Source organism: Chaetomium fimeti, assembly GCF_033439085.1.
Source record: "Chaetomium fimeti strain CBS 168.71 chromosome Unknown B0H64scaffold_2, whole genome shotgun sequence".
Taxonomy (NCBI): domain Eukaryota; kingdom Fungi; phylum Ascomycota; class Sordariomycetes; order Sordariales; family Chaetomiaceae; genus Chaetomium; species Chaetomium fimeti.
In genome coordinates, this window is record NW_026944330.1 from 3,262,750 (window position 1) to 3,278,980 (window position 16,231).

General features: G+C 58.8%; 4 protein-coding genes across 4 annotated transcripts; 1 reads left to right on the forward strand and 3 right to left on the reverse strand.

Moving 5' to 3' along the window:
• The first annotated feature begins 517 nt into the window (after nucleotides 1–517).
• Nucleotides 518–5,783, forward strand: B0H64DRAFT_93929 (SAC3/GANP/Nin1/mts3/eIF-3 p25 family-domain-containing protein). Its single transcript, XM_062808998.1, has one exon. The coding sequence runs from the start codon at nucleotides 633–635 to the stop codon at nucleotides 5,361–5,363; it is 4,731 nt and encodes a 1,576-aa protein (XP_062662704.1). The 5' UTR covers nucleotides 518–632; the 3' UTR covers nucleotides 5,364–5,783.
• Nucleotides 5,784–5,913: 130 nt separating this feature from the next.
• B0H64DRAFT_355066 (uncharacterized protein) lies at nucleotides 5,914–8,238 on the reverse strand. The gene is made up of 3 exons (XM_062801549.1): nucleotides 7,660–8,238; nucleotides 7,355–7,609; nucleotides 5,914–7,306 (listed from the first exon to the last, which is right to left on the reverse strand). Exons 1-3 carry the CDS (start codon nucleotides 7,940–7,942, stop codon nucleotides 6,204–6,206), a joined length of 1,641 nt encoding a protein of 546 aa, XP_062662705.1. The 5' UTR covers nucleotides 7,943–8,238; the 3' UTR covers nucleotides 5,914–6,203.
• A 1,336-nt stretch (nucleotides 8,239–9,574) lies between these two features.
• Nucleotides 9,575–10,894, reverse strand: B0H64DRAFT_317971 (glycoside hydrolase family 43 protein; the record flags this gene model as incomplete). The annotated part of the gene is made up of 2 exons (XM_062800362.1): nucleotides 9,575–9,870; nucleotides 9,985–10,894. 2 exons carry the CDS (start codon nucleotides 10,892–10,894, stop codon nucleotides 9,575–9,577), a joined length of 1,206 nt encoding a protein of 401 aa, XP_062662706.1.
• A 699-nt stretch (nucleotides 10,895–11,593) lies between these two features.
• Nucleotides 11,594–15,616, reverse strand: B0H64DRAFT_415570 (centromere/microtubule binding protein cbf5-like protein; the record flags this gene model as incomplete). The annotated part of the gene is made up of 8 exons (XM_062805107.1): nucleotides 11,594–12,029; nucleotides 12,085–12,754; nucleotides 12,809–12,864; nucleotides 12,929–13,164; nucleotide 13,957; nucleotides 14,068–15,174; nucleotides 15,233–15,296; nucleotides 15,358–15,616. 8 exons carry the CDS (start codon nucleotides 15,614–15,616, stop codon nucleotides 11,594–11,596), a joined length of 2,829 nt encoding a protein of 942 aa, XP_062662707.1.
• Between the last annotated feature and the right edge of the window lie 615 nt (nucleotides 15,617–16,231).

Sequence of the window (16,231 nt, forward strand, 5' to 3'; positions counted from 1 at the left end):
CTATTGTAGGAATCTCGCAGAATAAAGATCCAAGCTTGGTTTGCGAGCTCCGGGTCCAGCATGTCTCCCACATGGTCCGAGCTTTCTCGGCCGTTTTTGGGCGGACAGGGTGTTCACCGCCCGAGGTTCAAAGGGCAGAATTGGTTCAATGCGACAAAGCCAGCCGACGAGTGCGCCGTTCGAAACCTTGCATGATTGCATATTCAAGGTTCGCAGTCAATCTCGACTGCGGCGCGCCCTGCCGATTTCCTTCCCCGCAGCTTTAATCACTCGGATACCAAGCACGCGATAGAGATTTGGCGTCTCATGGTGCCTGGACTCCTGATTTGCTCCACAGCATAGGTAGAGCTTGCGTCCTCGTTCCGTTGTGCTCACGCGTCGGCGATCCAACCCCATCGCCATTCATCAGACCCATCACCTCGTCGATCGAGCGACCCTCCTTTGGTAATTCTCCATCCCGACTCGCGCCCAAATCCGTGTTCGATATCTTTGTCCACGACGTCGAAGCCCCTTTCGCGACGCTCCAATCTGCACCCCGATCCTCCCCTCGAACCCCGGTCTTGAGTCCGCGATCCCCTCCGTCCGTTGTCTTCATTCGGGACCTTCATCGCCAATGCTTTGCCCCAACCACCATGGCGGCGCCAGCTAACAACCCCTTCGGGGCGCCCCCAAGCCAGGTTCTTCAGAATTCCTTTGGACCCCCTGTCTCTGGTCAGCCTGCCTCTGTCTTCAACCAGCCATTTCAAAACTCGTCTGGCGCCGGGGCTCCCAAGGCGAATCCTTTCGGTTCGGCGCCCACTGCGAATCCCTTCGGCGCGCCCGTCAACAATTCTTTAGGAGCCACAGCCGCATCTGGGAGCAGGCCATCCTCGTCCGGGAGCCACTCTGGCGCGTCTGCCAACAACCCCTTCGGAGCTCCCTCCGGTCCGAAGGTAAACAGCCTTTTTAGAGCGCCCCCGAGTGGGCCCAAGAACAGCCGGAGTCCATCCCCTTTTGGTTCCCGAGCGCCGCCGTCGGGCCCGTCAAGTCAATCATCGGCGCCTAAACACGTCGACGCGAACGCGATGAGTCGTCGGAATAAGCTCACTGGTGGCAAGCCACCGGTTGCGACCAAAAGCACTCGTCCTGCTAGTCGGGGAGGTCAGGCCAAAAATGGAGGGTTTGCTGGGCAAGGGGGTAATCATCAGGGACCGCAACAACCAACGCCGTTCGCCGGTACAAGCCCATTCGCGAAGCCGTTGGTTTCTCAAATTTCGGGGGCGAGCACAAAACCACAGCCTGCTGGTCGGGGCAAGCAGCCTGGGCGCCAGGAACGCCATCAGCCCCTCTCCAGCCAGCGCGGTAACCAAAATACCACAGCCACGGGCCCTACCGAACGGACCAAGCAGCTATCGAATTTTGCCTTCAACTATGCGAATAAGCTTTACGATCACCTCAAGAAGGAGAACGTCCACCCGCCGAAATGGCACGCCGACCCTGGTGACCCCAGCAAGCGCGGCGCCATTGATGGTCTGAAGGACACATACAAAAAGTATCGCACCCGCGCGTATGCAACACTTAGGAAAGCCGACCTCATCGACGATCCGGACAAAAGGCGGAAACTCGAGGATGCGCTTCCATTCAAGGGGATTTGCGAGAACATGTGCCCGGAGTTCGAGCAGGTCTCCCGTATCGCCGAGTACGATGTCAAGATGGAGGAAAAGGAGACCCGCCCTGATGGGCTAACCATGTGGCCGGACACGGCTCGGATGGTCAAGAAGTTTGGGCGCTCGGCCGCTGGCCAAGATGCGCCGCTACCGATGGACGTTCGTTCTGTGGACGCCCTGCGGAGGACGACAGATTACCTCTTTAACGACCTCCTCCAGTCCGAGAGCAACCTGCCGGCGATGCACAACTTTTTGTGGGATCGGACCAGAGCCGTGCGCAAGGACTTCACCTTCCACTCGCAAAAGTCGGCCGAAGAAATGAAGGACATGGTATACTGCTTCGAAACTATCACACGATTTCACGCCACCGCCCTGCACTTGTTGTCGAAGAAGGGCTTCGCAAACGAGGACTTCGACCAGAGGCAGGAGATCGAGCAGCTGGGTCGAACCATCCTGTCACTCGTAGAGGCGTACGATATGTGTCACGACAAGCAAGTCCACTGCCCGAACGAGCCGGAATTCAGGGCGTACTACCTCCTCCTCAACGCGCACGATCCCTCCATAGCAAGGCGGATTCCCACATGGGGAAAGGCGTCCTGGTTCGAGTCCGAAGAAGTCCAGACAGCTCTGTCTCTGATCCAGGCGATGGAGGACGTGCGGGAACCAAAGGGTCCTATCAAGCCCCGCGTGGCGACGAGCTTGTCCGACATCTCGCTTACAAACTACTTCTCCATCGTTGAGGACACACGGGTTTCTTACACAATGGCCTGCGTGGCCGAAGTCCATTTCACGACAGTGCGCCAGGGCATACTTAAGAATCTCGTGAGGGGCTATGCTCGACATCGCGATGCCCCTCGCACCATCACGGCGTCGGACCTCAACGCGATGCTGAGGTTTGACACACCCGAGGAGGCGGTTGAGTTCGCCGAGCTGCACGACTTTGAGTTCTCAACATGGGTCCCTGAGGGGCGAAACCCCGTCACGGAGCCTTACCTCCTCCTCAATAACAAGAAAAGGGCCGTCCCGTCTCCAAGAGTCCGACAGGCGTTCTCGGGAACAATCGTTGAGCGGAAGCACACGACGCAGTCCCTGCCTCATGTGATCTACAACACCATCTTTGAGGAGCCGTCGGAGAACCCGCCCACTTCCGAGAATAGCCCGGATAGTCTATTCTCCGAGGACGGCGGTAGTCTGTTTGTGGCGAGAGCAGCCGAATCCAAGGACTTGTCCATGGCCAACCCGGCCTTCGTACCACCAGCCACAACTTCCTCCCCTTTCGGCCTCCCCGCCTCAAGCTCACCATTCGGTACAACGGTACCTTCCACGACAACGCCGTCATCATTCTCTGGCTTCTCAGCCCCGCAACCATCAGCTGCAACGGCGAACCCATTTGCAGCCCCGAGCCAACCTACATCACAAACCCAGCCAGGACAGAGCCCGTTCTCGTCTTTAAACCAACCGCCGGCCTTCTCAGCAGCCGGCACAACCCCCAAGCCTGTTGCGGGCCTAGGCCAGCCGGCGCAACCCGGGCAAACAGCGGCCTCGCCCTTTGTTACAACCAAGCCCACAGAGGGTTCGAATCCGTTCGGTTTTCTCACCAACACGGCCTCGGCTACCCTACCATCCCTTGCTCAAGCGGCACAAACCCAGCCTTCCACAACCTCTCCATCCGCGCCTTCAATCTTCGGAAACGCCGCTTCCAACTCGGCCACCACCGCCAACCCGGCACAGGCTACCGCCTTCCCCCAAGCCAAACCGGCCGCGTCAACTCCTTCGGCTTCCGTTTTGGGCTCAGCTCCGCCGGCCGGAGCGTCTCTATTCCCAACCACCACGCTCGCAAAACCTACATCGGGACAGCAAGGAACCACTTCCGCGCCATCAGTTCCGTCTATTCAAGTCTTCCCACCTCCCGCCACAACCACGCCTGTGCCTACAACCCAAGGCCTGCAACCTCTCTCCTCTACCCCGTCCCAACCGCTTGGCCAGGCCCCTCTTTTTGCCTCATCATCACGAACGCCGGCAGCCCCTTCGCAGGCAGGAGTTGCCTCAGTGCCGTCCGGACCACCGCCATCTCACAAGCGCGATTTACTCGGCGATTTCACGAAATGGTTCGTCACAGGCGACGAAGGTCTCGTAGAGCAGTTCACCGAGGAAATTCTAAGTCACATACTCTGGGGCGCCTGGCAGGATTTTGAGCGTGAAGAAGCGGAAAGAAAACGGCGGGAAGAGGACCAAGAATCGTGGCGGATTGCGCGCGAACATCAAAGCTACCGATTGCGACTAAAGTTCTTTTACCGTTGGCGCAACATCACCCGGTCGCTTGCCACCAAGCGCATTCTTCGGGAAGGCAGAGAAAAAATGCGCCTCTACCGCGAACAGCAACAAATCGTCAAGAAACAGCTGCACGAAGAAAAAGAGAAGGCCGAACGGGAAGCCAAGCGCGCCGCAAAGAGGCAGCTCATGGAAGACAGCAACCGCCTTGCCTTGCTCGCCAGCTCCACCGGTCGCCGAGGCAGCGTCGCCTACAGCACTGACCAGAACCCCGAAGACCAGCTCCTCGCGAGTGGCGTGTTTTCGGGGCTCCGCGACGACCCGCGCTCTCTCGCCCGCCGCTCCGTTCGCGGATCCGCTATCAACGGCGGGGACCCGTGGGCAATGGACAGCGCAACCCGCTCCTTCCGGTATCCGGAATCGGAGCTCGAGCTCGAACCGGCGCCATCCGACACGAGCAGCGTTGCAGGCAAGCGCGAGGGTTGGAAGACGCGCTCGCTGCGTGAAAAGTTCGGAATCGAACCCCGTCGGAGCCTGTCCGCCAGCGGCTCCGTCGTCAACGCCAACATCAACGGCGGGTCGTTTACATCGTCATCGCGTTTCAGGCAGTCGCTTCCTGGGACGGGGCACGACAATCATCGGACCACGAATTTCTCGGCCACTAGGAAGAGGTCGGCGGAAGAGGAGTCGGATGACGAGCCCGGCGCGAAGCGACAAACAAATTTCTACAGCGGTACAAGTAACGGAGAAAAACCAAGTCGATTCGCCAAGTCCACGCACTGGGACTTGCGCGCGCGCGGGTTCGTGCCCATGCCAGACGGGAACTGGCTTCCGGAAGCCATCGCCCGATCCTCTTCTGCCAACAACAAACCGGGCCGCGCCAGCGGGCGCTACGACCTCGCGTCTCCCTCCGGCTCTGCCTCGCCGGACGGGCCGATCGACGTCGACATGGCCAGCGACACCGGCCGCGCCCCCTCGCCCACGCCCTCTGAGCTGCGCCTGGCCAAGATCGGCAAACCCCGTCCGCCCGCCTATGGCCATGCCTCGCGACACAGCGTCGACCTCCCCGGGTTCGCGGCCCAGGGCCTGCTCTCAACCTCCCCGCCCCATCCGCCGTTTGCATCGACCGCCGCCGGCAGCATGCCGCCACCGCCTATGCGGAGCCGCAGTAGTGGGGATAGAGCCGCGCTGGGGATGGGGAAGAGGAAGCGCAGTTCGGAGATGGATTTGGATGGTGATGATGATGATGTTGGGGGACGGGGGAGGGAGGTGTCACCCTCGGCGAAGAAGAAGGCGGTCTTGAGTAGTGGGGTGGTGCCGGATAAGGCGGAGACCAATGTCATGGTGGAGAACACGAGGCGGATGCTGAGGGAGTTGAGGGAGGCTATGGATCGGGCGGACCGCGAGGAGCCTGGGATGAGGGCCGAGGTATATCTGGAGGGGTAGTCTACCAGTCTACCCGTTGGGTATTTGACTCGTCTATAGCTGGGGAGAGGGAAAGGGTGGATTTTGTGAACTGGACCCGGGAGTGTGAGGGAGTGGGTCAGTCTGTGTGATACCCTGGTTAATGGGAGTGATTCAAAATGGGGCATACCAAGTGAAGTATGGGATCTGCTGAAAATGCCGGGTGTGTGTGGGAGAAAGCGAGCAAAGCAAGCGTGAAGGCAACCATAGCATATCATGGCGTTTCTGGATGGGAACTGAGACTGGGGCACTGGAATATGCATCTACCTAGCCATTGTCGTTACCGTCTGGTGTCTCTAGACGGGTCTTTGCTTCTAATTTGTATATCTTGCATCAAGTCTCGAGTTGTGGGGGGACCAAGGTGGATGGGGGAATAATGACTGAAAAGTCGAGACGTCACTCTGCCAACTGCCGTTTCAAGATCAAAGCTGCTGGGGTCATGTACTAATCTAGCGGCAACTTCCTGAACGGAGGGGAGGGATACGCCTCCTCACTCCACACATAATACAACTAGGGGTAGCATGTAGTCAATAACTTCGTCTCGACAATCAATTTTGGCGTACTCTTACACAACTACCATGATTCCCTCGCAACCGGACACCGCTCCTACATCATTAACTAATACCACATCAAAAAATCAACGTTAAACTCCGTAGACCCCAGACCAACCGCCTCCCAGTCCAATATCTAGCCATCATCCCTCTTCCTCCTAGCAACATAAACAAAGCTCCACGAACCGGGTATCCAACCATCCCCAACCCCCCAACCCAAAACAAAAGAAAAAGACCCAGCGCGCAAGAAAGACAAAGAGTGAAAAGAAGATCACCGCCTCCCCGGCGGCGCCGCAAACGCCGTCCGTATCTCCCACGACTCCACCGGGCTCCCCGTCACGCGCGGACTCTTACGCCCGCCCACCGCCAACACCCCACTACCCCGTGACGATGACGTCTTGAGCTGTGGCGGCGGCGGCGGCGGCGGGGATGGCGACACCGATGTATCGACCGCGCTGCTGTCCAACCTGATCACAGGCCTCCGCCCCGCCGCGATCCCACTCTCCCTATTCCGTCCGGGTGTCTGCTCCGATGCCGGCAGAGGCCAGGCTTGGCTGCGCAGCAGCGGCGTCATGCCCGTTCCCGGGGCCGTGGCCGGACTGGTGGTGGTGGTGCTAGCGGTAGGGCTTGCCGCTGCCGCTGTGGTGTGCACGCCGTGCTCGGCCGGGACGTAGGGTCTGAGGGCGGGCAGCAGGGCGGAGGTGCTGCGGACGGACTCGGCGGAGAGCGGGGAGCGGAAGTCGGAGGGGGAGTGGTAGGTGCGTTCGGCGGAGGAGGGGGAGGTGTAGGCTTGTGGCGGGGGGGTGGGCGGGATGGTGGTGGTGATGTGCAGGGGCATGGTCGGGTGGGCGGGGGGTTTGGGGTGGTGATGGGTGGGGTGGGCGGTTGTGGTGGCGGTGGTGGTGGTGGTGTCTTCTTCTTCGTCGATTTGGGGGTAGGGCGGTTTCCAGGTGGAGGAGCGGTGCGGCTGGAAATCGGGGTGCTCGGCCATGGGGGTGGAGAGGCCCTCTTCGGTGCCGGGCCATAGGCGGGGCGAGGCCATGTGTGTCTGGCACTGGAAGGACATGGAGGAGTGGTGGCGGTTGTTGACCTGGGCGTAGTAATCGGCTTGGGCGCTGGCGCGGACACGCTTGTTTCTCCGCCTGCGCAGGCAGACAAACGTGATACCCGCCGCGATGAGGAGGAAGGCGATGACACCAACAACAATGCCGACGATGACGGGAACGGTCAGGCCGGGCTTCCCGTCCTCGTCCCCGTTGAGGCTTGCCGGGTCGACAATGCTGATTTCTGTCTCGGAAAAGATGGTGTCGCTCAGGCCTAGGAGGGTACCCAGGGCGGGTTGCTGGCGACAACCAGCGTCTAGGGCACGGAAGTCTAGTGGGATTAGCACATGGTACCAATAATACGGCAGAGGGTACTTACAGTTTGCCAGATAGTCGTTCTTTCCCTCGGCAGAAAGACAGGGGATGCAAGTGTCAAAGTTGGTAAAATCCATGGCGTGGCCATCCCCGGCTGAGCAGTAGGAGTAGGCGGTCGTGCCCTTGGGGTCCTGGATACCGTGCTCCATGGCAGCCTTGAGCATACCGCACGCGGTGCTCGTGGTGCATGGTGTCGACTGGACATCCGTAGCGTTGGGGAAACCGAAAACACAGTAGGCAGCTGTGTACCTCAGGTTGTCTGGTTCAGGGGTAAGTAGAAGTTTAGAGACCTGGAACCACAGTACGTACAGAGAAACCACATGGTGTCACTCTCACTCCCCTGAGAGAAGGTGCTGGTCTGTAGGCACGCCATACAACTCTGGAACTTGGTGCCCACGGGACCCGAGTAGGCGGCATCTTTACATGTGATGTCGGAGTTTTTGGTGGTAGAGGAATTGGGGTCCGAGGCATCGAGGTCGGGCGAGTCTTGACATACTGACGAGCATGGCGAGTCTGGTGTTACTTGGAGTGCTGAGGAGAGGTGTGATGCTGAGAAGAGGGCGAGGAGTGTGTATAGAGCCAGTTTCGCCATCTTGTCGATGTGCTGGTCTGGGACCGAGGTATTAGTGGTCGAATAGAGCCCAGGTCCAGCCGGGGCTATCAGAAGAACGTTTGGTAGGATAAAAACAAGTCTATTATTCAGGAGGATCAACGAAGCGAAGGACGTTCAACCTCAACACCAGGGATGAACAATAAAAAGACTAGAAACTAAACGAGGGCCATCGGAAAAAGAGAGCGGGAACCATGTGAGGGGCGGGAGAGGTCTGTTTCAAATAGCTATCTCTCGTTGCACGACATGAGGAAAAGGAGCTCTAGAAACATGGTACTTTCAGGCTCTCCCGTGCCGCCCATGGGACGGTTGACCTCACGAGGTGGTGTGTGGATGTGACGAGCTGCATGCAGTTCCCCGAGGCCTGAGCAGAACGGGTAAGTGGGGTCTACTCGGCGGCGAAGGGATGCTCAGGTACGGCACTGACAAGCCTTTTCTAGGCCAGATCGGGATGTGACGGGCTAAGAGGGTTTCCTATCTGCTGCTGGGCCCCCTTGTGCTCCCTCAGGACGGCCGGTCGGCACATGGCTGCTCCCGGGGTACACTAGTCGGCAACGGTAGACTGGCCGATAGGCCAATCAGGTCGACAAGACCTTTCAATAGCACGGATGGTTTCTTGGTTCAACCGATCTGTTGCGACTGATGAGATGGTGTGGGCGAATCCTCCCGCGCTTAATCCAGTCTTAACGTGATTCCATTGGGTTCTCATCGACTCAACTCGACTCTTGACTCCCAACTGACTCAACTTCGACTAGCGCTCTGATCAAGGCTGAAGCTGCAAACAGCAAACATCAGAAGACCGCAAGCACCGGCCGCATCGGCCGCCTCGACAGGCCGATGGTCCCAACAGCCCGGGTTGCGTCGTGAACGGCCGCAGCGTTTGGATGATTTTCTTGTTTTTCGGAGAATTGAGCCAATTGACTTGTCGTGCAAGAGGTTATGCGGGGCAGGTCTTGGCCGGCGCTTCGAGGCCTGCCAAGGCACACTAAACCAAATCAGCGCGAGCGATCGGGGCCTGGAACCAATAGAGCGCCACTGCCACTTCTCATTGGTTTTCCCCAACGACAGCTTCTGCAAGTCACAACCAAACCTCACACACAGCCCCTCCAGCTTCTCTCAACGCCGCACATGGTCCCGCCAGAGCGCTAAACTGTTCAGGTGAACGGCATCAGATGCGGCGATGGCAAAGGCAGATGCACGACAGTGTCGGGGTATCGAACCCGGGCCCGCTTTTGTGTCTGCCGAGGTGCCGAGTATGGAGGGAAGTATGGTGTATCTCGGATTCCAGCCGCCGGCGAGGTGCTCTTCCGAGTTTCAACATCTCCAGCTTGGCTCAGCTCAGCGCAGGGCAGAGGCAACGTACCAGGCTATGTTTCAAGACGTGCAGTTGCGGCAGCAGGTGATGGGGATGTAGTTACTCGAAGGCAAGGTGAATGCTTTAGGGCTATTTCGAGACTGCAAGACATCCGAACTGAACGTTTTCACTCGCGAGTCTCAGCTTAAGTCACGTAAACATATATAGCTATAACTAACGCCAAGTCGATCAACTCAACTCCCTCTGTAGATGCTTCGATATCCCCATTGTAACCCCTTCTAACAACGCCCAAAACACCATCATGATACAGTAACCGTGCTCCCCACAACCTTCATCTCCGCGCCAAACAAACACCTCCCCTCCGGACAATTCCCATGAAACAACATCCACCCACCGCCCGGCACGCTCACCGCGCCCCCAGGCGCCGTAACATTAAACGCATCCCCCGTCCGAATCAACGGCCCTTCCGCCCTCTTATACGGCCCCGTGATATTCTCCTCCGACACCGCATAATTAACACTATACCCCGGCCCATCCCAACAGTGATTACTATAAAACAACACATACCTCCCCCCCTTATCCCCACCACCACCATCTCCATCCCTAGTAGAGCCACCACCGCCGTCTCCATCCCTAGTAGAACCACCACCACCACCCTCACCACCACCCCCATCCCCATTATCCCCCCCATCACCACCCCCCGTAGAACCCCCCCCAGAAACCCAAACCAACTCAGGCGCCTCCACCAACGCCCCATCCACCTCCCCGACCCGATCCAACACCTCCACTCCCCCGCCCACCAACCCCACCCCATCCGCCCCATCCACCTCCTGCAACACAATCGGCGTCCTCCGAAACGGCGCCACCCCATTATTGCACTCCCCCCCACCGCCCAGCGCGTTCCCGTCGACCTTGTACAGCAGGTAGCGCCTGCCGTCGGCCGGGTCGCGGAAGGCGGACGGGTCGATGGCGCCGCCGAGGGGGAGGGGGCAGAGGATGGGTTCTGGGAGGGGGGTGTAGGGGCCGAGGATGGAGGTGGGGGAGGTGGCGGCGCCGATGCAGTGGATGTGGGTGTGCGGGGGTGGGAGTTGGGCGGAGTAGTAGAGGATGTAGGTTGTGTTTGTGTTTGTGTTTGTGGGGGTTGTGGTTGTGGTGGTGGGGTTGGTGGGGGTGGTGTTGGTGGTGAGTTGGGTGAGGGAGGGGGACCAGGTTTGGGAGCCGGGTCCGGCGGTCCAGGGGCCGGGGGTGGGGAGCGGGTCGGCGGAGGGGAGGTAGGTCCAGGGACCGGTCGGGTGGGCGGCCGAGGCGGCTTGGATGTGTTTGTAGGTGGTGGTGGGTGGTGTTGTTGTGGTATCGCTTGCGGTGGTGTCGGTGCTGGTGTTGGGCGTCCAGGAGCCGGTTGCGAAGGCGTACCACGTTCCGGAGGCCATGTCTTGGATGATACAAGGGTCGGGGAAGTTGAGAGCGAGGAGGGGCGTTTTGGTGAGGGTGGTCGGCCGCGGGAGGAAGAATGTTAGAAGGAGGTAGAGTGGTATTAGGAGCGAGATCGTGATGATCAGTCGGACAAGCAGCCGGCGTCGGTTTTGTCGGAGCTTGAGGGCAAAGGGTGACGCGCACATCACGAAGAACAAGACTAGTCGTCGGGTGGCCACCGCCATTCATTATCGGGAGCGGGGAGAGGTTTGAAGGTGGTTTTCGCTTGCGACATGGTTCCGCTCTTGGGATGTGGTTGAGGTTCTGGACGGCTGATGCGGATTCGAAATCGTTGCGGCCTCTCCAGAAAAGTCAAGAAGCTCGGACACGGAGCGGAGGAGAGGGACACAGGCAACATCGCTGTAGGCCCAGGGATGACATCAGATGAACGTAGCCACTCCAAGGCACTCAGTTGCGTGCGAATGGTGGCAGTTATTGTCGAAGATGTCGGCGCAATGAACGCGCGCTCGCAGAAAAGAACTTGGCTAGCCATATTAAACAAGTCAGGGGTTGGATGCTTTAAGTCAGTCCTAAAGGAGGTGGCGTGGTTGAGGATACTGTGGTACATGGCATTCCGGCACCTGGGCATCCACCACCAGATATTCGCCATGGCCACAGCGCAGCTTCACCCTGGTACGGTAGTCCACTCAAAGACAGGCCCGGCTTCAGAACACATCTATTTTACCTGCGAGGAAAACCCCCGAAATATTAACAGCTGAATCCACCACCAAGACCAGACAAACAACCAGAAACGCCGTCATTTTTCCGTGCAACGGCCGCAGCCCGCAAAAACGCCCTCCATCCAGAAGCGAGAAGGAACCCCCAGATCATACAGTTTTCCCTTCTTAATCACTGTCATCCGCCTCCTTCCCCTTCTTCTTCTCTTTCTTCTCCTTCTTCTCCTTCTTCAACCGTTTCCGCTCCGCCTTCTCCTCGGCCGTCTCGCCGTCGTGCTTCTTGCGCTTCTTGTTGTCCTCGTCCGCCTTCTCCTCCGCGGCCGGCGCAGACTCGGCCTTCTTCTCGGGAGAGGCAGGCTCAGGCGCAGCAGCAGCGTTGGCAGCAGCGGCAGCGGCGTCGGCGGCGCCGTAGTCGGTGTAGCCCTGCTGCCACTTGGCCGGGGTGGCCTCGTTGGTGCGGCCGAACTTGTCCAGCTTGCCGTCCGCCTTGAGCTTCTTCTTCTCCATGGCGACAGGGCCGAGACCCCAGCGGCGGGGGTACAGGTCGCGCTCCATGATGCAGCGCTTCACCTTGGCGACGACGCCGTGGTCGCATGTGGACATCCTGTGCGACGGTTATTGGAAGGTCAGACAAGGAAAAAGGTGACAGGATAACGTACTCAACAGTGCTCATCTGGGCAATGCCGATGGCGATGGCCTCGCCCTTGGTGGTCATGAGGACGACCTCCTCGTGGGCGTCAATGCCGGCGTCGTACCGCAGCAGACCGGGCAGCATCAGCTTGGCGCCGTAGCAGACGGCGTTGACAGCCGAGTCCTTGACGACAAGGCGCTTGTACGTGCAGAGCAGCGTCTCGAGCGGCTGGATGACCTTGCGCAGGTACGACTCGTCGCCGCCGTTGTCGTACTGCCATTGGGCATCGAGGACATCGTGCAACGTAACTAGCGAGCCGTTGTCCTCCGACATGACACCGGAGCGCACACGGCGGAGCTCCTGCATGTGCGCGCCCACGCCGAGGAGCAGACCCAAGTGCACGCAGAGAGTACGGATGTAGGTACCGGCCTCGCAGGACACCCAGAAGACGCCGAGGTGGCGGTCGTTGTCGAACTCGATCAGCTTGCTCTCGTGGATCGTCCGGATACGCAGCTGGCGCTTGACGGCCGAAATAAGGGGCGGGCGCTGGAACAGGGCACCGGTGAGGGTCTCGAGGGCCTTGGCGAAGGCCGGCTCGCCGCCGGGGATGGTGTCGTGGAAGCGGACAACGGCAACGTACTCCTTACCGGCACCTTGCTGGGCCTTGACGAGACGCGTGGCGCGGTCAATGCAGACAACTAATCCGGTTAGCCGAAGGTGCCATTGGCTTTTCAGAATATGGATTCACGTACTCAAGCAGCCAGTGACCTTGGGATCGAGGGTACCGGAGTGACCAGTCTTCTCCACACTGCAAAACTGTCAGCACCGTTGTCCTGATATTTTCTTTCTTTCGTTTTTCAGATCCCACATACCGGAGCATTCGCTTGAGCCACGCAACGACTTCGTGCGACGAGGGGTTTGACGGCTTGTCGAGGTTGATGACACCGCTCGAAACGTAGGACTTGATGTCGCGCTTGTAGGGCGACGAGCCGTTGGGAATGGGCGTGAAGTGGCCGGAGCGCACCAGCATCTTGTCGTAGTTCTTCAGCAGCAGGGGCCAGTCGCTGGTGTTAAGCGTCGGCACCATGTTCTGCGGCTTGATCATGTACTGCTCATCCCCATTTCCGCCCTCCTTCTTCACCAACGACACCAACGCTTTCGAGTCCGACATTGTGATGGTGTTTTGTGCGTAGTCGTGCAATGTAGTCCGTACTGAATAAAACCCCCACTCAAAGCCTCAGATTTGTTGTCCAAAAACACAAAGGATCCTTGGATCTGGTCGCTCGTATAGCAATTGGTCGATTAGAAAAGACAAACAAGGTTATAGGTGGACCGTGATTATATTCACGCGTCGGCCGGCAGGCTGGATCGAGTAGTCGGACAGTCGCCGTACGATTTTCCACCGTCTGTGATTGTTGACCTCGAAAGCTCTGTCCACTCGCCGACCCGAAATTTTTTTGAGCAAGAGGCGGGTGTGGGGAAACGATAACGCTCGCTTCGAGTTGGCGCTAAACTCATTGTGAACATAGTCTCACGTGCCGATAAGAGGTGGGTTGGTGGGTGATCGCCAGTGGTGTGGGTGGTTGGGTTATGCAAGGTTTATGCAAGTAATTGAGCACAAATGCATGGGACCGTGAGTTGAGTCTCGGCGGGCTGATGCATTCAACAAATGTGGTGAAGACAAGGTGATTATGAGTATTGTGTCTTGTTGAGCAACTATTCTCAACTACCTGGTTATTGATACAGTACAGATCCAGTATATACGTGTCCCCATCCTTCCATGTCCACAAAGCAAAGGCCGACCATGAGGTGGCATCCAGGTATATCCAACTCCATCCAGATCCGGGTATTATAATTTCAAAGAAAAACACACTCCACGCCCTCCACCAGCAGGGCTTACCCTCCTTACCCGTGTTGTGCGACCGGGAATCCTCTTTGTGCGTGTTGCCCCGCGCCGTATTCTCCCATCCCCAGCCCTTCCGTCGCATCCGCGCCCCCTGTGCCACCCGACCCGGGCCGCGACCCGTGATGCCTCCCGTAGCCGGGGTGGTGCAGCACTGGAGCTTGTGGTTCCGCGGGCATCCTGTATGGATACTCGTACTGCCGACCCGCCGCGTCCCCGTTGGCAGTTGCGTACGGGCTTTCCACCTCGTGCATCTCGTATGCCTCGTCTCTCCCCTTGCCCTTGGACTCGATCGGGTAGCCGTTGAGGTTCAGGTTTGACGCCTTGGACCGTAAACTCGTCTCATCCCCGCCGAGCGCAACCCCGATCGCCATCTCGTTTTGCCTCTTCTCGGGTTGCGTGTGCATTTGCATGACCATCTTCTCCTGGCTGGTCGTTGGCCATTGTGTAAATGCGGGTGGTGGTGAGCCGTGGGCGGGTGATTGCGCCTGGATTATCTGGTCGAGCTGCTGCTGCGTGGGGAGATGGCTCGCGATAGTCGGCCACTGAGCGTTGCTGGGTCCTGATCCGTCGGGCCCAGCAACAGGGCTGTTGTACTGGCTCGAGTAGGGGCTGAAGTAGCGCGGGAACGTCGCGTCCGTATGTGCGCTTACGGGGCTTCCGTTCTCCCACCCGCGCAGGGGCTGCTGGCTGACCGGTGTCTCAAACATGTCCTGCCCGTCGCCGCCGCCGTAGCGGGTTTTGGGGTGTGGCCAACCCTGGCCGCCATGGCGGCGCTCGAGATCGCGTAGGAAGGCACGGCGTTTCCGCTTGCCGTTAAAGACGATGCAGAAGCCAACGATGGCGAGGATGAGGGCCAGGCCACCAAAGGCGATGCCGACACGGGCACCGAGGGAGACAGGGCCGTAGTCGGGGCTCGGGACCCCTACATAAGTAACTTCCGGCGCGACGATGGTGATAGGTTGGAAACCGAAGGGATCGCCATCAATAGATACGGTCGAACCGGGTTTCGTCTTCTGCTCGCATGCTGCCTCGAGGATCGTCATGTAGTTGTTCTGAGATAGGCCGTCGACGTCGTCTTGTACGAGTGGCACCAGGCAAGTACTGCAGTGCTCGACCATATCCTCCTCCCACCTCTTGCAATAGTCCAGAGGGCCGACCGAGGTCGTCATGTTCTGGTATATAACGGCGTCCTTGAACGGTTCGCATGCCGTGCTTCCGCCCTGTTAGCGAGGCTCTTACAGGCCAAGACAATAGGATGAGAGGGGCTCACCTGGTCACGCATGGGTTTGTGCTCCCGCCGAACAGACAGTGTCCCATACTAAACCGTAGGTTATCTGGAGAATCCGAAGTCAGTAGCTGGAAGAGTACTGTTGCGGAGTCTGCTACGATACATACAGAGTAATGCTTGTAAATCTGACTGCTTGCCGGCGACGTGGGTGCTAGTAAGTAGGCAGTCGATACAGCTCTCCCACACGACACCTGTCGGGGTGCCCCTAAGAGTGCCGGCATCGCAGGCCATCTCGTCGGTAGCCGTCGAGGATTGGACATTGCCGCAGTATTTTGAGCATGGCGAGTCCGGGGAGACGAAAAGGGATGCCGCCAGCGGTGCGGACACGGCGGCGGCGGCGAGCAGACGAGCGGTGCTCTGCGGCATCCTGAGGGGTGCGTCCCTCTGCTGCTGACAAGGGTCGAAAAGCTGGATCGGGAGCGTTTATAAGGAGTTATGGATTCGGTCGCCGTTTGACTTTCGTCTGGTCCGAAATGCGGGGACGCAGTGCTGCAGTCCGGGGTTGATTACTGCCGCACAGCTTTCTTGTACGACATGCCGATGATAGGTGTTCACGAGGGTCTTTTGGGCGCAGAGGGCAGTCGAGCAAACCGGAAGTCGCCTGTGGATATAAGAAGACGGTGAAGAGGACCGAATTGTCGGTGTCGACAGGCGCAATATTAGAAGCCACAGCGACAAAGGCGCGCTCGACAGCTATCAGTTAAGCGCGCATTTCATCCGGGATGCAGGTTGTTGGTTTGAAGATGGCAACAACGCCAACAGATGTGACAGTGACGGGGCACTGGTGAGGGCGCAACAACAACATCGGCACACAGTGAGAACAGAACGCCGGAAACCCAGTGCGCCGTCTGGTACCATGGTGTGTGTGTGTGTGATTGGGGGGCTCGGGACAGGCCGTGGGATGGGCAAATCAAGCAATTCGCACCCCGAACCCCCGATCGACACGGCGCATTGCTCGCTGTCAGCCAAGGTGAGCGTCCC